General features: G+C 51.4%; 1 protein-coding gene across 2 annotated transcripts; it reads left to right on the forward strand.

The window, feature by feature from the left end:
• The first annotated feature begins 7,830 nt into the window (after positions 1-7,830).
• On the forward strand, positions 7,831-23,464 carry LOC111941037 (carbonic anhydrase 9-like). Of its 2 annotated transcripts, XM_023943994.2 has the most exons (12): positions 8,031-8,251; positions 15,092-15,115; positions 16,255-16,425; positions 18,568-18,710; positions 19,364-19,456; positions 19,704-19,770; positions 20,013-20,170; positions 20,311-20,446; positions 22,578-22,601; positions 22,782-22,808; positions 22,938-23,031; positions 23,172-23,464. In XM_023943994.2, exons 1-12 carry the CDS (start codon positions 8,119-8,121, stop codon positions 23,233-23,235), a joined length of 1,134 nt encoding a protein of 377 aa, XP_023799762.1. In that variant the 5' UTR covers positions 8,031-8,118; the 3' UTR covers positions 23,236-23,464. The 2 variants fall into 2 exon arrangements, with proteins under 2 accessions (XP_086725749.1, XP_023799762.1); XM_086869623.1 differs by lacking the exons at positions 22,578-22,601; positions 22,782-22,808 and having other exon boundaries at positions 7,831-8,251; positions 20,311-20,453; positions 22,893-23,031.

A 23,464-nucleotide genomic window follows, 5' to 3' on the forward strand; every position in this document is an offset into this window, starting at 1 on the left:
CTGGCAGGCTGCAGCATCCCCAGGGGATGAGCTGGGCTGGGCTGGGCTGTACTGCCTTGGGGGAGTCTCCTCAGCATATGTTAGAGCCTCATGATTTCCATGTGTCTTTCTGAGTCTCCTCTGTCACAACCCTGCAAGTGTCATTTGTGAATCTGACTTCTTTTCCCTCAGCGTATTTTGCTAGCTCATCTGTGACAAGGATGATTCTTAAGAGCAAAGGTGAAAGAGTGCATTGATGTTCCTTGACCCTGAGATATCCTGGTATGTGTTAAAAAGACCTCCAATTTTCTGTCTGTGGGCTTCCACAAAAGCAGTGCCAGAGGTGCTCAGGGCATGTGGAACTCCACAGCTCAGCTTCTGAGGGTGTTTGACAGCAGAGCAGTTCTCTCCTGCTGCTGAACAACCTGCTGGGATGACTGTCAGGAGCTCTGCTCAAACTGGCTCTATATGGGGGTAATCTCTACTCTGGAGGTTAATACCAGGACCCTCTGGCAAAATCCCAGCTGTGCTCAAGGTGAGGATTTATTGTGAAGCCTGAGTGACATGGGTCTCTTCATAATCATGGCACATGAAAGCCAAGCATCAGGGCAGGGAGCAGGGCAGGCTTAGGAAATACAGGGTTTTTCCTTGAAAATCCAGATGTTAGAAAATAGTATTGAGTGTGAAGCAGAATGGTATGAATTCCTACCAGGATACTGTGCCAGAAGGAGCTAATGCTTTTCCAGACAAGGATGAATTACAATGAATCACAGAATAGTTTCAATTGGAAGGGACCTCAAAGATCATCTTCTTCCAATCCTCCTGCCCTGGGCAAGGACACCTTCCAAACTGGATCTTGGATTAGTATGTGGGAACAGGGAAGGGATTCCTCTTCCATGAGCAGTTTTGATGAGGCTGTGGCTCATGTAAAGTGTCCTGCTCTGGTGTCCACATCTTTGAAATAACTTTGATGGAAAATTGGAGAACTCACAGGAAAAAATCATGGACTCTCAGGCTGGAAATGGGTCCTCCAGAGATTAATTTCAATGGCTTTGTTTTATTAATTTATCAAAGTGGCTGTTGAGGGGTACTTCAAGTGAGATATGGGAAAATAGACAGGGGCAGTTCAGAATCCTGGACTGGCCACACAGCAGAATAAGAAACAGCAGCATGGTGTTAGTCAGACTAATGAAAACAAAGTGTGTGATTTCAACATTCATTAAAGCAGAGTTCTTAGAAAAATCCTAAGCCCCCTGAAGGTTTATGAGCTCCAGTTCTGTGTTTCCCAGAAGTGATCCTGTGCAAGCTGCCAGGCTGGGTGCCAGGGTGATTGGGTAAAGTCATGCCTGGCAGAATGGTCTGGCAACTCTTCGCACCTCTAAGTCTCTAACCTGCCACTGGGATCCTCCATCTCAGGTACCTTTAATTTTATTTTAACTGCTTTAGGTCAATGAGACACTGTAACAATAGTTGAGTGGTTGTTTTTTAACTGCTCTCCCACGAATTCCCCTTTCTTCATATATTTGCCTTGTAGTCTCATGGCCCCAGCAGAGGCTTTACTACTCCAGTCCCCTTTTTGAAGAAGTTCTTAAGGAGGAAAAAGTCATCATGCAGTACAGGACACAGTCATCCACCATGCCAGTGGTCTGTCTGAGTAGTCCTGACCAGCACCAAGTATCTCCTAAGCAGTGAAAACATGTTTGGTTTCTAGGGTATAGAGCTTGCAGCGCTGGGGAAATTTCACCAGAAAGAATTTCACAATTTTCTGTAAATCACAGGCAAGATCCTCAACCCTGCTAATTTCTTTTTCATTGAGACACTGTTTCTCTTTCCCTATTGACAGTTCTCCACGGGGGAGTAGCTTGGTAGCTTCCTGTGACTATAACACAACTCAGAGTTTGCTCTGAAGCTGCTTGCACCAGCCAGGGCTTGCTCAATTTAAACATCCAGGGAATTAGCCTGAGCTCCTGATCATTAACACCGATTCTTAGGTGTGTGGAAATTATTGTACACAGGCTGGTTACAGAAAATAACCTTATATCCACTGATAAAAGTTTAATTACAGTGAGTGAAAGGTTACAAATGTTTACAATGCTGACAATTTCTAGAACAGAAGTAAGACCAATAAATTACAGAAACTGGTTAATGAAATCACCTGGACTGAGAAGCACGAGGACTTGGCATGGAACGAGGAGTGGCATGGAATTTTTTAGCTCTCTCAGTACAAAAAACATTTGAAATTAGTGTCCTGAATAATGTCTAAATATTTTAGGAGGTGACTCCAGCCTTCTGTGGTTGTATATCCATGGTGAATGATACTGAGGATGAACAAAGAATCTGAGCAATAATAAAAGTGGTAAATGAACAAAAGAATGTGGTGACTCAGAGGTCGACTTGTGCATGGAAAACCTGAGAATTGTTCCCACCTTAGAACCAGCAGAGGAAAGTCCAAAGCTCCACGAAAGGGTCTTTAGTAATCTTTGATGAACAGCAGAGAGGAGGGGAACCTGTGTGGAGATTAAAAATTCAGCGTTAGGTGTGACTCCTCAACCAGAAAAGCATCCACCTCCACCTTGTGAGACAGGGGAAGAGAAAAAGAGGACAAAATAAAAAAACAGCTGTAAGGACAGGCTACCCCATAAAGTCTAGAGATTAAGGTGTTCAAAAGGGCTTGAAACCTGCACCCTAAGACCTGAAATAAGAAACAGTTGAGCTACAGGTCTGGTATCCAGCCAGAGGCAGTGTCACAGCAGAGAATAAAAAAAGGTACCTTGCTTTCAATGGAGGAAAGGAGCCTGGATGTCTTTGGAAGAAGAAAAGTTATGGAGTAAGCAGGAAGGATAAAAAAAGGAATGCAAATTTGCTACAATGATTTTTTTAGTTTACTAATCTAGATTCTCTCTGGACAAAGGAAATGTTCTGGGTTCTTTTACCAGGATTTCAACACGTTTTTAAAGTCATTTCAAATGTGAGTATTAACTAGAGTCAAAATGAGAAGGAATGCAAAGATGCAGTTTTCAAAAAGGGAAGAATAATGGGTCATCTTAAAGAAAAGAGGTCCTGCACTGTAAAGAAAATTACTGAAAATGCACTGAAGTGGATTTTAGGACCCACACTCATGAACACTGTCATTAGGGACCTTCACAATGAAACACACTGGGAAACACTGCTGTGCAGCTGTAAATCAACTGGTTGCAGCAGAGGTGTGAAGACTGCCTGTCATGGGACCTTGTGTTCCTGAGTGCTGATGAGCTGCTAATTAGGATTGCTGGTATAAAGTACTACAGGTAAATAATAAAATAAATAAATAAATAAAGAAGACCATGCAAACCACCTAATTGTGTGCTTACTGTAGTGGTTTCACTTGTGGCAGGACAACGGTTTTCCATGCAGATCAGAGGTATAATTTAGCATGTCTACATTCAGAAAAGGTTACTTAAACCTTGAGGAGGTGCAGAGGGTTAATGAGATCCGGAATAGAATGGAAATTTAGTCTCTGACAAGCTAAACTCTTTCAGACTTCGTTCTAAACTTTCAAAACACAGTTTAAGAAGGGATAGAGTTGCTGCCTATAAATATACCAGGAATAAATGCTGCCAAAAGGGCAGCCTTCACATACAAGCAAATAAATTCACTTGAAAGAAAAATTCAAAGAAGATTCATAAATGCTGAGGTTTTATAGTAAGACCAAGAAAACACAGGGCAGGAGGATGACCACTGCTTTCCACATGTGGCTTCATCAGGTTGGGAGGGAAACCACAAAGCTGCTTTTTAAAAAGAGGGATCAAACTCAATGCCCAGGCAAGGATTTGTCAGTCCTAATTTGGACTCAGCTACAGGTAAAACTCTTGTTCTGCTTGCTGCAATTAAAAGGATTGATGTATTCACTGCTAAGGAGAGACTGCGACACACCTCAGTGTTCTCAGAAGTGCTTGCCTGTTTCAAATCTCCATATTTTTGTCCTGCTGGAACAAGAATATAGCTGGTGCTTGTCAGCAGCTGCTGGGGAGGTTGCTTTCCTACCTGGAACATACTGACACAAGGATCCAGAGGCTCCTATGTAGATTTTGTCTGAAGTCAGACTTTTTCAGTTGAAAGAAGTTTTGATATTTTGAGACCCAGGTCTTAAAATAAAATTCTGCTTCCCATTATTCAAGCTGTTTTTAACCAAAAGGCAACAATGAGCATGTAAACACTATACGTTATAAACAGTGCATACAAACACAAAAATGTGCATTTTAAACCACCCCTACTACAGCTGCTTGAATTCATAGTTTTAAAGCAGCTCAAACACCTCAGGTTAGCCCAAGTTCAGGAGCTCCCAGGCTAGTTTGTTCTCCTGGCTACCTGCATCCTACAGTTTGGCCACAAAGAGCAGACTGGGATCTAGGCTGGGTCTAGAACCCCACAGCACAGGTGCTGGCGTTCCCCTGAAACTATGCACTATAACCCTAGACATCCAAGGGAAAGCAACTAGCTAATTAGCACTCCTCAAAACATCCCTTGTCATCCCACCCTCAGGCACTGGAAGCTGAGTATTCCCTGGAGACTCTGAAATTGTGTTGGTGTAGGGCTTGGGCAGCTGATGGCACCAGCACAGAGAATGTACAGATGTGGAGATGAAAGTAAAGATGTGCAATTGATGCAATTGCAAAGCAGGCTAACATCCCCTCGAAGGAAAGGCTCTTGCTTAGTCAATTCTACCAAATCTCAGTAATGAAACACCAATTGCAGGTACCTGTACCCGGGATTCTCTTCAGTGAGTGACATAGACCAGCCTGATTTTGTTTGGAAATCATCCACGGGCTTTAACTCTAAATTGTGAATAGGCAGGATAGAAGCACTGATAAAACAGTGTCTGCTGGTTTTGACATTAAAAGTAACAGACAAAAAGCCCTCAAAGAGCTCAGGAATTCACTAGTATGTCCCGTGGGAAAGAATTACTGGTACAATTTTGAATCAGGCCCAGAGTGCCAAAATTCTTCTAGACATCCAAGCCTTTCCTTAACATGAGTTAATTTTCCTGGGAATGGCATCCTTTTCCTGAGAATAAACCCTTTTACAAGCATTTAGAGGTTGTCCCTCCCTACAGCACTGGAGCTAAAACAAGACCAGCCAGTGTTTCCAGAAGTACACCCACTCTATCTCAGCCTGGTGCATCTTGTGCTGCGCAGGATTGGAGAAGCTCCCTGGTACGCCAGTGCTTTGTGCCTCAGGCTGGATCCGTGCTGAGCTGGGCATAAGTTTGGTGCTGTGTATTTCCAGACAGCTCACAGCAAAGAAGGGCACAGAGCTGGGCTCTTTGCAGGGGGCTGAATCCCTCTGATCAGATCTCTCCTGACATAATTCTGATGGAGAATCTCAGGGGACAGCTTTTGGTGAGGATATAGCACCGGTGTGAACCTGGTACAGGACAACAAACCCCTTGCGCTCTTCCCTGTGTGGCCTGCAACGCTCACGGAATGTGGCTGTGATTTACAGACTCCAGCATTCCCAGGAGGCACTATCCAGACAAAGTGCCCTGATGATGGAGTCACCTTTCGTTCTAAGTGTCCACAGTTGCCAAGTGTCATCTCTACAAAAGAGCTGACAAAGTGTAAGAGATCACAGGTGGAAAGAAGACACGCGCAGTTACAGCAGCTGTGATATGATATGCTTATCCTCGAAGAGCAACAGAGAGGGAGGACAATGAAACCTAAGAAAGCCAGGGCAGCAAAGAGAATGCAGGGTAACCTCCCTGGAGAAGCAAGCAGAATTGATAGACTCAGGTGTGAGGTGGGAAACTCCACAGGGCTTGTCTTCAAAAATAGGGTAGACCGAGTCTGTTATTCCTCTGCTGTATACAACAGCCTTCTTCTTCTCCCTTCAGGATAAAGACCATTTAGATAAACGACAGGATCATGGGCAGGAAAAAGCATTGGAATGACAGTTTATGGTTTGTTTTCCTCCCACAGCCCTGTTTCCTTGAGCCTTGGCAAATGTCTTCTTATCTGATGGTTCAGTTTATCTGGTATTGGAAGGGGCAAGGTGGATCAGGATTATCACATTGATCCCACCTGCAGCCACCCCTGGAGGCACAGTTCTCTGTCAAGACCAGGAGAGAGCAACCATCTCTGGCTCAGCCACAGCAGAAGCCCATGGTGCCAGGTAGCCAATGGCCAGCAGCTTATGTCTCCAGCTGCAAACTTTTTGGCACATATTCCTTCTGCTCAGCACAAAATCCAGCCCCAATCAGATCTTCTGTACCGCTTGATGGATCTTGAGCCTTCTTGCAAGCAATGGCAAGCCTGTGGATATGGATGTATCCACACAGCTGTGCTGAGCACATTCATAAAGGAAGGTGTTGGGTTGACCAGTGATTTGGGCTGGGAAAGAGCTGGGCAGACTGGTTTAGCAGAGGCGTGGAGCCTATGGGGCATGGCGCAGGGCCGGGACTCTGGCAGTGCTGCAGAGCAAGGCACAATATCCCACTAACTTGTCCAGTACCTTTTTGTGTGTGCACAAATTACACATTGAAGGAAAGGATTTTCCCAATCCCTTCTGCACCAAATGAAAAAAAAATAATTTGTTGGTTGGACTCAGACTTCCTGCTGGATGATTTTCGTTGATTGTTCTGTAAATCTGCTATCCCGAGAGAGTAAGTGCTCATTCCCTGCTCTCTGGTGTGATACAAGCCAGGGTGCTATGGGAACAGAGTTCACTCCACCAGGCTGGGCAGCCATGCCTGCTTTACTCCTTCTTTACATGGAAATCACTCTTGCCCCCAAACAGCCCTGGGGCCCCATACATGCTGTTTCTGTTCCTGACACTTTTGTGATGGGAGAAACAAAACCATGGGCAAAAAATGAGAGGACGTTTCACCCAAGATTTATTTAACAGCAGGATGGGGTGGATTTTTTGTTTTGGTTTGGGTTTTGTTTCTTTCTTGATAATCCCTGATGCTTACTTCACTTTCTTCTTGGCAAGTGGTGAGCTGACATCACCATGACCCTCTGGTCTCTTCTAATGTGTTCATTAGCTGATTAAAGCCCACCCTCATGATGTGCATCCTTGCTTGCACCAAATTTGCAGCACTTTGCATCTACCAGCATGGACTGCAGTCTGCTTCCATGTGCCTGGTCACTTTTGGTGCAGGACCTTGTTCAAAGCTTTTTGGTATCCAGGTCCACTGTATACATACACATAGCAGCACCCATATGCTTCCTGCAACCTCTGAGGAGCAGGAGAAAGACTTCTGCTCAGAGTGGAGCTGTGCCATCCTCCAGCCTCCACAGAAATGCTCTTCTTACCTGTACATCAGCAAGAGGAGGGGACATTCACCTCTGAGGAGAAGGGACAGCCTTGGGGGGGGGTCTGCACCTCAATACAGCAGGGTCCTTCACCCACTGCTGAGGAGAGAGGACACCCAGCACTGAGACGCCCATTGCTCAGGGGTCCCAACACCATTACTGAGGACAAGGGACAGCCACTATCAAAGGGTCCTTCACCCAACTCTGAGAAGATATCTGTGATGGAGGGGTCCCTGGTTGATCACTGAGGAGAGGGGACAATCATGGCCAAAGGGTGCCAGCTTCATTGCTGAGGAAAGCAGGCACCCGCTGATGAGGACTGTAGAAACCCATGGCTGACTGATCCCAAACTTACCACTTTTGTGGAGGAGAGGGGATACCCGCTGCTGGATGATCCCAGCCACAACACTGAGGAGAGGGGACGCCGACTACTGAGAGCTCCTTCACTCATCACTGCGGAGAGGGGACACCCACTGGCTCAGGGGTCTTTCACCCACTGCTAGGGAGAAGGACCCCCACCCTTCAGGGATCCTTGAGCCATCACTGAGGAAAGAGAACACCCATAGCTGAAGGAGCTGAGGAGCAGACCGGGCTCCCCCGGCCCCGGCTCCACCGTATGTCCCGGCGGGGGACTAGAGTGGGGTAGGGGCAGCCCCGGGGGGAGACCCGGGTTCGAGCCAGGCTCACCTGGCCGGACCGTGCGGCGGCAGACTTTGGCTCCAGCCCCTATAAAAGGTAACGGAGGCGTGAGTCAGAGCCGCCGCCTCCTCCCCGCCCGCTCTCACTTACGTGCGGCCGGGCGGGCGGGCAGGCACGGAGCCGCCGTCCCGCACCCGCGCACTTGCCGGAGATGAACCGCGCCGCGCTGCGGGTCTCGCTCCTGCTCCCGCTCCTGCTACTGCCCGCCCTGGGCCGTGCCGCCTCCGAAAGCGAGACCGACCAGGAACACGGCGGCGAGGAGCTCCCGCATTCCCCGGGGAAAGGTGAGCGGGGGTCCCTCGGTGCGCGGGGCTCCACAGTCGTGGGGAACCCCGCTGCTGCCTTTGGGGTCTCCGTGCAGGAGGCGCCTCGGAGCTTAGTTTGGGATGGCCGGTGCTTGAGCACCCCGATGCGTGCAGCGCCCCAGTACTGAGTTCGGGCTGTCTTATACATGGGGTGCCCTGATGTACAGGATTCCCTCCCTTGCTGGGCCGGGGGTCCTTGATGAGTGGAGCTCCCCAGTGCAAGAGGTGTTGGATTTGGGATGTCTGATGCTTTGTGGAGAGGTGTCCTCAACGCCAGGGAGTTCTCCCCTTGCTTGGTTTGGGGCTGGGGGGCTGCTGTACCTCCTGCTGCACCCGTGTTAGAGCTTCAGGTGCGCCCCAGGATGAGGTGCCCCCGTGGAGAGGAGTCTCCCCAGCGTGGCCCAGCTGCGGGCGCTGCACCTCCCAGCGCGTCCCTGCCTTTGTCCCTGCTCCCGCCAACTCCCGTGCGGCTCGACTGGCCCGACCCCTGCCCAGGGGCTGGCCCCCGGCTTTGTCCGCAGCCCTTTTCCCTCACTAAGTCCCTCTTGAATCAGTCTGAGGGGCTCAGAACTCACTGAGATGGGGGCGGCGGGGGGGAGCGGTACAAGGGTTGTGCACCAAGCAGCCCTTGCTTGCTCCCGGGGACCGCCCAGAGGTTCCAACCCTGCACCCCGGCGTGGTGAACGGTGAGCAGTCCCCTTTATCCTGCAGAATGTCGGCTGGGCTGCCCTGCATCCACCTCGTCCCCCCCCGGCTCACCAAGAACGGGGTCTGGCCCTGCTGCAGAGTTGGAGGGGGGCTGCCTCACGGCTGGCGATGGGGGACGAGGGACGTGACAGAACGCAGGGCTGCAGGGTTGTGTGCCCCTCCTCCTCCCCGTGAGATGTCTTGCTGGTAGTGTAGAGGTTTTCAGAGTTACAGGTTCAGGGAAAAAGTCCTGGGTCCTTGGTCTTGGTCCCTGTTGTGATTGGAAGCTACGGCGCTGCCAGCGCTCTGCAGGGATTTTGGGGGAGGGCTGTGGATTTGCTCTTCTGGGGCTGAGTGCTGCACTGGGACGTTGTTGTCCCTGGTCATGCTCCTTGTCCCAGCTTTGCCCACAGGTTTGTTTCCTGGGCTCAGCCTCTTAGCGTGTCCTTGGTTTTGCCTCTGGTAAGGAGTTATCCTGACCAGTGCCAGGACAGCTGCCCTGTGGTAAGGACCAGGAATGTTTCGTGCCAGGAGCTGCTTTTGTTACTGCAATGAATCACTTTTCTTACCAGAGCCGTTCTTGCCGGGCTGAGCACTGGACAGGGATGGGGATGCAGACGGTTCTTGCCACAGAGATTAAGTAACCCAGGCCACAGGGTGGGAGCTCAGCATACCGGTGTGCTGCGCTGGCCAAGGGGCTGGACACCGCGTGAGGTTTCGGATGGGTGGGTGGGAGCACTGGAATGGAGAAGGGGAAAGGCAGTGGCCAGGAGGTCAGTAGGGAACAGGCAAGTTAGCCCATGCTATAGCAGTGTTAGAGGCTGAAGATCTGGATGGAATCCCATGAGAAGCAGGTCATGGCTGGAACACTCTAAAGCTCCTACCAGGTGCCAGGAGCTGCGTGTCTCAGCACCTCTGCTGGGTGGTGAGCTGGTCCCCACTTCCTTGAGGCTTGTGCATGAGGTAGGGCTTGTGGCTCTCTAGACATGGCACATGCTCAGGGATTTGCCATGGGGTTGCTCCCTGGGAAGACTCTGGCTTGCCCAGAGACCTGAGTCCCATCTTAAGTGTGCCTTTGGGAAATAGTATCACCCGTTCCCTGTTTCCTCTCCCTCCTATTCAGTGTGTCTTGCTCTCAGTGTCCTCTTCTTGCTCATTCCCCAATATCCTTTTCCCCCAAGTGAACCTATTTTTCTTGCTTAATACTCCTTAATCTTATCTCTCCCCAGCTCCAAGCACTGATCTGTCCTCTGGGATTTCCCCATTTTTATCCCTTTTGTTGGGATGGCTCTTTCTCTGCAGCATTCTGATTGTTTCCTGTTTCCCCCAGCACTTGCTGGGGCAGCTGGGTTCAGAAGGAGAAGGAACATGCCCTGGAGTAAAGCCTGCCCTATGCCTTCCTCCACCCAAACCCTTGCCCCTTGCCGGGGGGGCTGGCAGTCTTGGGCTCCACAGCACAAGCAGTCATCCCCCAGGAGAACAAAGAACAATCCCTGCAGCGACCTGTGCTACCAGTGGCAGATTAAAGGCTGATCCCAAAGGTTTGCAGTGGGTCCGAGTTCACAAACACAAAGGGGCTTTAATGCAGCCAGGCTTGGGAAGGATCAGTGCCCCCATGGGCAGAGCACATGGGGTGGTGTCCTGAGCTGAAGGTACGTGGGTGTTGCTGCATGGGGCTGTGTCTGGATGGGGAAAACAGGGAGGAGGTGGGGCTGGGATGGAAGTGTCTCTATGGCCCTCCCATAGAGACACTTCCAGTGGGGCTTGGCAGAAGGATGTTCAGGTTATGCACCCCCCTGCCATGTTTGCAACAGACTGGAGAGCTCACTTTGGGCAGTGTGAGCACAGTGGCACAGTCCAGGTACCCCAATCAAGTTACTGCTTTCAAGGGACAGGGTGTTTGGATGTGTTTTGTAGGCTGGGACCTGGTTGCTGTGGCTGGTCCCCACTTTGGGACCTGCACTCTGTGCATCTCTGCATGTCCTGGTACCTTCTGGCCTACTGACCCTCAAGAATAACACCCCACCTACCTTCTCTTCTGGGCCATGAGCTCCACTGATCCCTTCATAGCCTGGGACAGGGCACAGCGAGCTGGTCCTGGTCTGGCATCTGTGAGCTGAACTCATCCCTTTGGGGCTTAGAGCCAGGTGTGGCTCAGGATTGGGTCCCAGCGGGAAGAGGAGGCTCTGGCATGATGCCAGCACTCCCTGTGGCTGAGCACAGGGCACCGCGTGCCCAGCTGATAAGAGCAGTGTGGAAGAGCTAGAAGCGAGCCTGCTGTGCTGCCTGCCACACACATGCCATCGAACTTCCAGAGCTCAAGGCGAGCTGATAGCACAAGTGTCTGTGTAGCTGTCAGGCGGCATCCATACTGTGAACAGCACTGTTTCAGTGTTGTCAGGTACCCTGCAGCAGCCTCAGACTGCATAGACCCTAAAATATGAAGAAGTCAGGATGGGGGGTGCAGACCCACAGGGCAACCCCCCTGGCCTCCTTCCTTATTGTTTGTCTCTGCTGAGGGCTGCACCTGGTCTGTGCAAATGATCCTGAGTCCTTAGGGTGCACAGTCCATTCCTGTGTGCCCTTGGTGAGGTCTCCTGTGCACAGCTTGCTGCATCAGTGCCTTTCCTATGTGGGATTCACAGCAGCCAGTGGTTGAGCTGGCTCCTCACGCTGCCAAAAGCTGCTCCTACCCTTCCTCCCGGGCTGCAGGACATGCGGAGCAGCACGCTGGTAATGGCAGCGTCTGCCTGAACTCGGCAGGAGAGTGTTGTTGGATGGTGTTGGATGTCAAGGAGGGAAGGGAGCTGGCACTTGCAGCAAAGCCTGTATCCCAGAATGGGAGGGTTGAGTGGGAGCAAGGAACAGCAGGAGAAAGCACAAAGGGAGGGTATGAAGAGGGGAAACTCGTGGGAAACTTGGCTGGATCGCAGGCTGCTGGGGAAAGGCGGGTGGCAGGCAGTACTCAGGTGAACTGAGGGGCTCTGCTCGGCTGAGAACGGAGGGCAGCTCCTGTCAGCGCCCTACTGTGTTGTCCTGTTGGAAACCCTGCAAAGAACCCTCTTCTTCTTATCTCCCGGTGTGCGCATCGCATCACCAGGGCTGTTTCCCCCCGTTTTTGGGAGCGCTTTGCAGTCCCTGCCGGGGCAGTGGGTGCTCAGAGGAACGGCAGGGCATGCAAAGAGCTGCAGCACCCGCTGCAGAGATGCAGCCACGTCTTTTGTGGCGAGCGGCAGCTGCTCAGCAGAAGGGAGACCTGGCATCACACAGCTTTTCGAGGGAGAAGACGTGCTCCGGCGGGAAGTGTGGGAGGCAGGCTGAATTATGCAAATCCACACTTGGGCAGGGCAGTGGGTTAATGTTCACGGTAAAGGATGCGAGATTGGAAATGCCCCCAGGTGTAAGGGATCGGAGCAGTTAGTGCGGGGCTCCTCCGAGCCGTGCCGAGGCAGGGGCTGCTGCTGAGAGCCTGTCCCAGCGCCCCGGCTGGGCTGGCCTCGGCGGTCTCTCCTGCAGCACTCGGTGCCTGTGCCAAGGGGCCCCAACCCTGCACAGCTGCGCTGGAGAGATGCTTGCCCGAGGGGGTGGCCTGGCTGCGCCGTCACTGCACCCAGATCCACGGGATGGGAAAACACGCCCAAGGGGGCTTTAGTGGGTGCATAAGAACTCATGGGTCCCTTTGGTTTTGATGCCAAGACATCCCTGGGGAAGTCCGTTGTGTTGGGGTGGATCGAACTGGCTCATGGACACAGCTACGGCCTTCGGGATGTCTGAACGCTGCTGAGCTGAGCTGACAAGAGGCTGTGAGGAGGGTCCAGAGCCCCCCCGGCTATTGGGAATAGGTGTGTTCTGGGAGATGTGGGAACCTGAGGTAATAGGCACAGTGCTGACACATCAGGGCAGGTGTCAGCACGGGGCTATTGCTCAATCTGTGATATGACGTTTGAGCTGCTTTCTGCCTAGGCAGAGTCCCTGGAGGTGAGCGAAAAGTGGGGTGTCGGGGGAGGCTGTGCCAGTTGGGGCATGTGCAGTGAACCAAGGCACCATGTGCCAGCCCTGGGGTGCTGTGCCTTACCTGTGCCAGGACTGCCCCAGTGTGAGTGTTTCTTTGTGCAGGTAGTGCCAGGAGGGGTAGGAGGGTGGGAGATGATATAGGATGTTTCCAGAGGAGGGTCCTTGTTCTCTGGATTCTGGATAGCAGGTATCCTTCGTGTGAGCAAGACGGGTGGGATAAATGAATCTCAGCTTGCCGTAGCACAGCTGGGTGCATCCCTGGGCAGTGCCATGCAAGCAGACATGGAGAGGGCACTGCAGTCTGTCCTGGGGCACACGTGTCCTGGTGCGTGCAGCTGAGGCTTGCCCAGTCCTCCACTTGCTGCTCCTTCTTCCTATGCCTTTGGGAATAGCCAAGAGATTCCTGAACATTGCTCTTGAGCATCAGAAATGTGACAGAGGTGAGTTGCCAGCCACGCTGGAAGGAGCCCTGAAATCTGTTCCCACCTCTTCAGCACACAGTGCCCCTGAACCAGCCTTTCCCAGCCCAGTTCAGCTCCTCCTTTAGGTCCTCCGCTCTCCTGATGTACCAAGACCCCCAGCAGTGCCCATGCCTGGATCCTCACTGAGTGGAGGGCAGGATCCTGCTGGGCTTAGGGCCTTGCATGGGACATCTGGGCCTGGGAAAGCTTGCCTCTTCCTTTCTCACCCCTCAGCTGGAATCCACTCCTATTAATAGCAAGTGCGTGTCGATAGCTCATGTCAGCAGCAGGGATGGGGGCCAGAGCAGCTCCTGCAGAGACCCTCCTGCATCCTGGCGAGGCTAGCAGACAAATGGCTTCACCAAGGGGCAGAGGTGACATTTGGGCTCAACTGTACCTCTTAAATGCTCCTCCATGTCATTGCTGCTGTATGAATGCCCTGGTTTGCCCCAAACCTGTCCCATCCTGGCACGCTCTGATCCTGTACTCATGGGCTCACAAGTGCTAACAGTCTCTCTGCAGTGACAATGTTGCTGGTAAGGACAAATCAGAGGAGGAGCTCATGAATTACCTGTTGTGCCAGTCAGAGCAGGCACATAATCCTTTTGGGCCATATTTCCTTGCTTGGGGCAAATTTGAGCTCTACATCAATCACCAGCCCTACATGGCTGGAGCTGGTTGTTTAGAAGGGCTGGTGGTAGCCAAGGTGTTTGGTCAGGTGTATCTGAGAAGAGGTTCTGGTGCACTTCTAAGGCCAGCTCCAGTGATGTGTCAGGAATCCAGGCATTGCTGGCTGCCCTGGAAGAGAGTGACATTGTGAGGGCCAGCCTTTTGAGTACTGGGTACTCTCAGGACCTTCCCAGCAGGGCTTTGTCCCCTCTAGATCTGCACAGTGGGCACACCACTGGCTGTGGGAAGCTCAGGTCAAATCTTGCCTTTCTGTGGTAAAAGTGTGACCCATGGGTGACACAAGAAATGCAGAGGTCCTGGCATGGGATCCCTAATCCTCTCTCCTGTTTTTCCTGAAGAAAGGGTTTTGCATGGTAGGACCTAAAGAAGCTCAGTGTGGGCATTAGGGTGGTCATATGAATTACAACCAGGGATAGAAGCTGAGCATTTGGCCTGGCACATTTTCCTATGAAAGCCCCTCCCCACCACTGGAGCACTCGCTGATGTAAAGAAAAGGGTTTGATGCTCATTTTCTTCCTCTGCTGTCAGTCCCAGGAGTGAGGAGGGTGTCTGCAAGGTGCAGTGCATCTTGCTGCCCAAACTCCTCATGGAGTGTGAGAGCTGCACTTGTGAAGTGCCTTGTCTTGGGGTAGTGGGAGGTTTTGTCTGCTCTGGAGCAGCTGCTGTTACAGCTGCTCAGTAGTGGAAGCCAGTATCTCTGATTTTTCCTTTTTAAGGATGACGACAAAATGTCAGCCCTGGGGTTTTCCCTCTGACTGACAAGTGCAGGGGACCTGGCTGTGCTCCGAGGAGGCAGTACCCTCTGGAAACATGCCCTTTGCTGGGACAGAGGGAGGAGTGGGAAAGCAAAGGTGGGGAGGGGGAAGGAAGGCAGTGTGAGTCCAGGGACCTGCTGCCTGGCAGAGGTGTGTTAGCTGACAACCTTTCCCTTCCATTCATGTGGTTCTTTCTTTTCTTTTTTTTCAAGGCCACAGCCACTGGAGCTATGAAGGTAAATACCCTGCAGTTACTTCTGCTTTTTTCTACTACCCAGCAGATCCTGGAACTGAGCCAGCCGTGGTTAATTATTACAAGGCTTCTGTGCGCACTCCACGACTCACCCTTCCCTCCTGCCTGACCCTGACACAGTGCCCGTACTCAGGCATGGATGGGCTGAGGAGCTAGGGGTTCACCAGGATTTCACCAGGAAACAGCAGCTCCAATGAGGGCTTTCCCAGCCCCTTGGGTGTGGGGGGATACCCCTCAGGGAAGGGCTCCTCCCTGAATGAGAGCTCCCCTGACCCTGTGCCAAGTGGGGAAAAGGCTGCTCTCCCCAGGCTAGACTTGCAGCCCATGCTGGGACTTTGACCAGCCCAGGGATTAGCTTGTCTTCACCTCTGGCCCCTGTCACCCTCCTTCCCCATCCTGCCTGGCCCTGCTCTCCCATCAAGGCCAGGGGGGCTTCTCCACAGCACCCATGATGGGCATCACCACAGTGGTATGACAGACACACTCCTTAATGCACCATCACTCTGGGGTTTGGCTCAGCTGCTAATGCCCAGTTCCATATTTACAAAGGTCCTGCGAGGGGCTGGCCTGGGGGCAAGCTTGGGTTTGCACTGGCCCATGACATGCTAGAAGCAGCCCTCTGCAGTGCAAAAGGAGGTTTCTGGGGCATCAGCCATGCTTATCCCAGCTGTGGTCCTGGGGAGAGGTGGCCATTTCAGCAGCCAACCCAGCCATGTCAGCTGGTCCTTTGCCACAGAGCCCAGGAGCACTGTGGTACCTTGCTCAAGCAGTACAGGGGGTGATACCTGCCAAAGGCCAGGCTGTGCAAGGCAGCAAGTGTGTGATGAGCTGCAGGGCAGCAGCTCCTCAGCTTGCCAAGTCCACTTGTAAATGATCTTCTTGCACTCTTCCTAAACACCCCAAAAATAGACTTTCCTGGCAGCTCACCATGCTCTGAGACCTTTCCTGATACAGCTGCATTCAGTCACATGTTGGTATAAAGCTGCTCCCAAGCTAAGTTCATGGAAGCTAAACTTACATGCATGGCTACTTACCTGGCTACTGCCAGTCCACTTCCCCAACACCCCCAAACCTTCTTTCTGGAGATCCCACTGACAGTCCCTCCCTTCCTTCTTGCACCAGACCTGAAGCACTGGAGTACGGACTACTCGGACTGTGGGGGCACCAAGCAGTCACCCATCAATGTTGACACAGCTCAGGTCATCTTCAGCCCTGACCTGCGGCCGATCCAGCTCTCTGGCTACAGCCTGCCTGCCAGCAAGCAGCTCAAGCTGAAGAACAATGGGCATACAGGTAGGGGCAGAGGCAACTGCAGGGGCTGGAGCACAAGGAGAGGAGACGCTCCGACTCTCCCAGCAGGACTGGGCTTCTCTGATGCCCTTTCCCTGGACACTGGCTTGCAGGCTGCAGCCCTGTTGCCTTCTAGGCCAAAAAGGAAGCAACAGGCTGTAGAAATTTTACAGGTCCATTTGTATTCCTGGATGAGGTGAGAAGCTCCAAGGTGTACAGAGCCTTTGGGAGCTGGCTCCAGGAATTTGTTAATTCCACATTTTCTTTAAAAATGTGTCCCTGATATTTCCAATGCAAGTTTTCAGCCACTAGTTCCTCCCCTGCATTTCACCTTCAAGGGACTCATCAGTCTCATGATGTGACTTATATTTTAAGTTACCTACATAAGTTAGAGTTTAAGTTTAGGGCACAGTGTTGACCACTTTACTTTGTCCGTACTTAAGGATTCTATCTCAAGATCTTAAGAAATTTTTATGGGTCTTTTTTTTTCCCTTCTCCAATACTAGAATAGTTTTTGTATCGTTCTGGACACAATTTATTCACGTTATTTTAGTATCAGCCTCGGTAGTCCAGATATGGAGGAAAAACCACATCTTTCCACAGCTGAGGATGGTTGGACCTGGTTGCTACCAGCTTTTTCTTGGAGAAGGCAGAATGTTTTGTGCATGCTGGTCTCTGCCAGTCCCTGAGCTAAGAAAAGGTTATGGAGAAAGCGACTTAAGAACTTGCTGACGGTGTGATAAGGCACCTCCTTGCCCTGGTAGCCAACGAGATGGAGCTGACCTGTGCATACAGAAAACTTGACAGGTCAGGCTTGCTGTGTATGGTCAGATCAGCTGCATGCTGCATGCACGGAGCTCTATATTGTGGCCTCCTGCCCGAATGTGCCTGCAGAGTTAAACTAGTTGAGCTCAGTAGTTGCTATTTTAGACACCCTGGCATCTGGTGTTGCTTGGTGTTTAGAAAAGCAGTGAGAGCATTTTCATTGGGGAGGATGTACTTTCTCAAAGGCTTTTAACATGCCTTTTTTTATTGTGGCAACCACTGTTCTCCTGTATAAAAAGCCGTAAAAAAATAAAAAGTTGCAAGCCCAGTAAGATATTTGTACAGTTACTCATTTTGGGAACAAAGTATATATGCTTCATAAGCCTTTTTGAGGGCCTGAAAATGACTCAGATAGTTAGGAGAAGGAAGAGAATGGTTTACCTATACAAAAGTGTAAAAGCAGATAAATTCATAGGGAGGGAACAGTTTCTCACTTCCTGTATTTGAGTTTTCTATCTCTGAACCCAGTGACAAGGAATTCAAAACGGACAATGACTCATCACTGCCCTGTTACGTGCTTAATCCCAAATCTGTGTCCCATCAGTGATGTTACTAAGGGACACCCCATCTGAAACGGAAAAATGAAAAGACCTTACATTGAAAATTAGGAAAAGGTGCTTAAAAGCATAGGACAGCCTTTCTCAGAGTCTAGGGATGCTCCCTGATCTTTTTTCCACATGTCTGTTTAAGATTTGCTGCATTGCTACGTAAGTCCAAAATAGCTGGATAAAGCACAGTAAGGTAAAGAAAACACAAAGTATGAATTTATGGTATCTAAAGAGACAAAATTTTAGCTCTAAGTGCTTTCAAAATATTTAATGCTTCTGTGCCACTAGCTCCAGTGCTGTCATACATTTACAGGCTGCTTTATTTGAAAGGTCCCAGCTCACTAGGGTTGCAGCTCTCTGTCCAGATGCCCTGCTTTCATAGATATTCACCACTCTGCCAGTATCTTTCTCTATGAATTTCATCCATGATGTCTTTATGTTATTCTCACTTACTGAATAAATTGTTGGATAACATTTGGCTTGGAGCTGGCCCCGGGAGTCTTTGCGGAGGGGCTCTTCACTTTCCAGCATTTTCGTAGCAGCTATTTTTGAAGCTGACGTATTTACTGCAGTATCCTACAACCTTCAGTCAGAAGTTGAACCCTGACACATTGGAAGGCTTGCCCACAGCCTCATGACAGCAAGGTTTTCTGTTATGACTAGTTTCTAGAAGCCCAGGGTGACTGTTTCCCTTGAGACACCTCCTTTGCCTACCTGTGCAATGGTCTGGGCTTTATGTTGTATTACTGACCCCTTCCTTCTGCCTTTGCAGTTGTCCTTGATCTGCCCGAGTCCCTGGCCCTCACTGGTGGCTATGCCCAGCAGTACCGAGCTGTACAGCTGCACCTGCACTGGGGCTCGCCATCGGGACACGGCTCAGAGCACACCGTCAATGGGCGACGCTTTGCTGCAGAGGTAAGGAGCCCTCATGGTGCTGGATACATCTTTTCCCTCATGGTGCTGGGCAGGGAAGGCGCTGGAATGCTGTCCTGCTCCTCACCCGTGGCTCTGGTTGTCACTGGATGTAGGCTGTAACTCCTGGCCAGGATCCTGGGCAGTGGAGTTCAGTGTAGCAGGCCACACTTTGGTGCTGAGCCAGACTCATGGTGAAGCCTGGTCCTGGGCTGATGGAGCAGGAGCTGTGGCAGTCCCCAGGCTGTGGAAGCCAGCTTCCCTGGAGGCTGTGAGCCTGCTTTGGGAGCTACAGGGACTGTTTACTCTGTACACACTGTCCTCTTGCTCTGCCAGCTCGCATCTGGTTTTATCCCTCCTTCTCTAGCTGCTGTCCTCAAAGTGATCCTGGCTCTGCAGTATTAGCCCCTGTTTTGCAGGACAGAGTGCTGGTTTGCTGCTCCTGACCAGGGAAGTTCCTGCAGACAGAGCTTCATGCTGGGTGCTTTGTGGCAGCAGATTTTCTTGGTCCCACCAGCATTTTCCGTCCTCTGCAGTGATACTCATTATGCCTGCATGTCTCTCACAGCCCTTGTGTTAGCAGGCTGTAGCCCTGTGGGAGTGAGCATCACCCAGTGGTGTCCATCCAGCACTGGGATTGCATTTTTCCCTTCCAGATCCATGTGGTCCACTACAATACCAAGTATGACAGCTTTACAGAGGCAATGGTTCACCCAGATGGCCTGGCTGTACTGGGAGCCTTTCTGGAGGTGAGTTCCGTGGATCAGCATGGGGAGGATGGGACCGGGGTGGGCAGAGTTCTGGGGACTGGCAGAAGTGCAAGTGTACTTTGGAAGAAGGGGAGAGAAAGGGCAAAGCAGCCCTGATAAGAACTAAGAGGTCATTGGGATAGGGTGCCTCTGTCAAGGAGCAATACCTCTCCGCTGGCACTGCTGTCACCATCTTGTCTCCCTTTGGCTCCAGCCTTGCTGTTACCCTGGGGTCTCTGTGTTGCAGGTTGGGCATGGGGATAACCAATACTACCATGAAATACTTGAGCATCTGCTCGAAATCCAAGAAGTAGGTAAGACCCTATCCCACCTTGTGTTTGTCTCAGGGGCTGCAGCCCAGCAGAGAAACCAGCTGCTCAGCAGAGCAGGGCTTCAGCAGGCAGCCCCCCTGTTTCCCCTGCCTCCAGGGCAAATCAACTACTCTTTCTCCAGTGGCTGCAGTGGCACAGGCAGTGCCAGGCTGCCCATGACCTTCATGTTGTTGTCCTCCAAGAGGTTTGTACCAGTCTCACTCCTATGATATTTCCTCTCCCAGGACAAGAAACCTTGGTGCCTGGATTCAACATTGCAGGTCTACTGCCTGCCAACCTGAAACTGTACTTCCACTATAATGGCTCTCTGACCACCCCTCCCTGCTACCAGACAGTCAAATGGACAATCTTCAACCAGACCATGCTGCTCTCTCATCACCAGGTCTGTCAGGGCAATGAGCTCCGCATTTTTCCCAGCCTCTCCTCGTAAGCTGGTGCAGGTGCCCTGTGCCAGTGGTCTGCAGCTCACCTGCTCCCAAAGGCAGGATGGATGCTATTCTGTTCACACTGCTCTCCTTCCAGATGTCAATGCTGGTTTCAACCCTGAGAAGCCCTGATGACGAGTTTTTGCAGAACAACTATCGGCCAGTGCAGAACCTGCACGGGCGACGGGTGCTGGCGAGTTTCCAGACCACCCCTTCAGTGAAGCACTCTTCTGGTAAGGAGTGTGTGAGTGTGCTCAGGCTGCTCCCAGCAGCAGGGATGCAGTGATGGGGCCAGCAGCAGGAGGCAGTGCTCTGTGTATCTTACAGAAACACAGCATCTGCATGGGTCAGACCTGCCCAGGAAGTGACATGTGGCAGCACTGGTCTTAGGGTGCTGCTCTCTCCCGTTTCTGCACTTCTTTCACCCTGCCTGGGGAAGATTGGGTTCTAGAAACTTACTTTATCCTTAGTCTTGCAGATATAATAGTAGCAGGACTAGGGGATGCATAGTCAAGAGCGAACAGGCAAGTCCTAGCACTCCAGCTAGCTACTTTAATCCCAAATGCAACAGATAAAATCAGTAAGAGCTGCCAGAGGTACAAGCTTGCAGTGAACGCCCCTCCTCCAAATCCTGCAGGACAGGCAGTGCTGGGGACCCCTCCTGAAGGCTGTGCTCTGCCAGGGGGGCCTCAAAGTCATCCTGGCCAGGCACAGAGTCCGCTGTTTGAGGGATCTCTGAATTCCCACCCTCTATTTCTCCTCTAAGGCCTTTCTTGCATTGGTGATTTCCAGGCATGAGTAGAAATCACTATTAATCTTCAGGCGTGACTATTGCTCTGCATCACTGAATTTTTGCCCATTGCTGCTCCCTGAGGTCACTGGGAGTTTTCTGTTCAATATCCTGTTCCTTTTCTGTTCTGATGGCATTTCCTACACCTTTTGTGAAGGTGACTAATAGGAACAGCACAGGGTTGGTCCCAGGCCTCTGGGCAATGCCTCGATAACCACACAATGTGGTGCAAGGCACTTCCCTCACCGTTCCACCTGCAGCCTGCTTGCTAATGGCTCTAAGCTTTTAATCACTGTGGTCTTCAGCCTGGCTAGCAGTTTCCCATGTGGCACTGCATCAAATGCTTCACTGAAGCTGGGAGAGATAAAATCTACCGCATTTTCTTTGTCTAGAATATCACTTATCAAAGAAGGATATCAGGTTAGGCTGGCATGCTCTATCTTTGGTAAACCTCTTAGATACTTTATCATATTTTCCATTTACCTTCAAGCCTTTCTTTTACTACTTTCTTGCAGAAGCTGTTCCAAAGCTTCCCAGCACTGGGGCAAGGGGGGGAGTTGCCTAGCTCTACCTATTTTTTTTATTATTATTTGTTATTTCTAAACAAAAATTCCCAGTGTGACAAACCTACAAAGGTCTTGCCCCAGAAGTGCCAGGAGAATGTCCCAGTACTTCTGAATGAGGTTACTGGTCCCCTGCCTTGTGTGCACAGGATGGTTGGGGGTTTCTCCCCACATCAGTGCTAACTGCCTGCTTTAGCCCTGGGGCTGCTGAGCACTGAGATGGAGTGCTGTGGGGTCACATCTTGTTTTGCTTCCAGCTTCACCTTCTGTATCCATGCTCGTTAATCCTTTTGCCAGCCACCCCCAATTTGGGATAACCACTGCTGTTCCCAGCTGCTGGACTGAGGTGGCAGCTTTCCTGCAGCAGCCATGCAGCTGGATAGAGCCCATAGATAGTGCCACTCTGTGCACCATACCTGAGCCACATACAGATGATAATGCGGCTCTTTATAAGCCAAGCTTTTATACTGGGCAAACATTTGTCCAGCAGGGCTCCCTCCCAGCAGGTAGGGCCGCCAAGCCATCCCCATGCCAGGTGTCCTACCTGCAATGTGTGGTTGCCTCCTCCCTCAGAGCTGCTGACCATGCAGGCAACTGTCCCCATGGCTACTGCCTCCTGGGCTCATCCCAGGTGCCTCTCTGGGGTCTCCTGTGGGCTCCAGTGCAGTCATGGGGTGCTGCAGTGCTCAGTACCCTGACTGCTTCCTAGGCTGTGGCAACAACAGTGGGGGGAGTTTCTGGCTGGGCTCAGAAAGGCTCAGGTGTGGGCTCTGGTTCAGGGATCCTTTCTCCCCTTCTCTCGTGCTTCTGGCAGGGTGTCAGGACTGGGCTTCCTGCAGCAAGATGCTGTGAGCTGCTGGGGACGTGGCAGGCAGCTCTTCCCTGCTGATGGGTGATGGGGAGTCTTGTGGGCAACCCTATTTTGGAAGAGGGGCCCAAAGGCCTGCAGGTTTTGAGACTTCCCAAAATACTTCAAAGGCAAACCCCTGACTGTACTGTCTCTCTTTACAGGTAGTGATGATTCAGCAACAGCAGGTAGGTGAAGAGCTGGCACAGAGCAGGGGAAGGTAGGCAGGGGATGCACCTGCCTGAGAATTGGGGTCTTGTGCAAGCCACGTGATGAGTTGAGGGGGTGGGCAGCCACAGTGGGTTTGTAGGGCTGTTCTAGCATCCACGCTCCTGGTTCTCATCCTCCGGTCTTTGTCTCCTTTTCAGAAGGACACTCCAGCTCATTTCATGCAGGTAAGTGTGCTCAGCCAAAGCTGGTCCTTTGTGCCCCCTCTGGCTCCTGGGCTACTAGTCTGCTCCTTGCCTCCCTTCAGTCAGTAGTTTCAGGGGACCCAGAGTAACACGCTTGTGCTTCGCTTGCAGGAGATGTGCTGGCCGTGCTCTTCGGGGTGCTCTTTGCTGTCACAGCACTGGCCTTCCTGCTGTACATCTATAAGCACCGCAGCCAGAACGCACGGTGAGCAATGGGGAGACACAGGACGACAGCGCCCGGGGTTGGGATGGGTCCATGGCACAAGAACGGGGTTTAATGGTGGTTTCAGGCAACAAAACCCTCCATCTGGTCTAACGGCTCCCCCCTCTTTATTTCCCCCCCAGGCTGGACTCGCCGACCAAATCCAAGGTCATCTACACGGCAGCCAGCACCGAGAACACCGCATAAACTCCTCACCTCTGTGGCAGTCCCAGCCCCACGGGCTCAGCCTGCCACCCCACCTCTCCTCACTCCCATCCCAGGTCAAGGAAGACCAGTGCTCCAGCATGCCTTGGCTGCATGGGCTGTGCACATGGACTGTTTGTCTGGGGGGCAGTATTTGGCCCCAAAAGATATTTTTGCTATAAAAAAGGGTAAAAACCATTAAAAAAAAAAAAAGTAAAATCTTCCCATGGTA

Source organism: Cyanistes caeruleus, chromosome Z (assembly GCF_971803275.1).
Source record: "Cyanistes caeruleus chromosome Z, bCyaCae1.hap1.1, whole genome shotgun sequence".
Lineage (NCBI taxonomy): Eukaryota > Metazoa > Chordata > Aves > Passeriformes > Paridae > Cyanistes > Cyanistes caeruleus.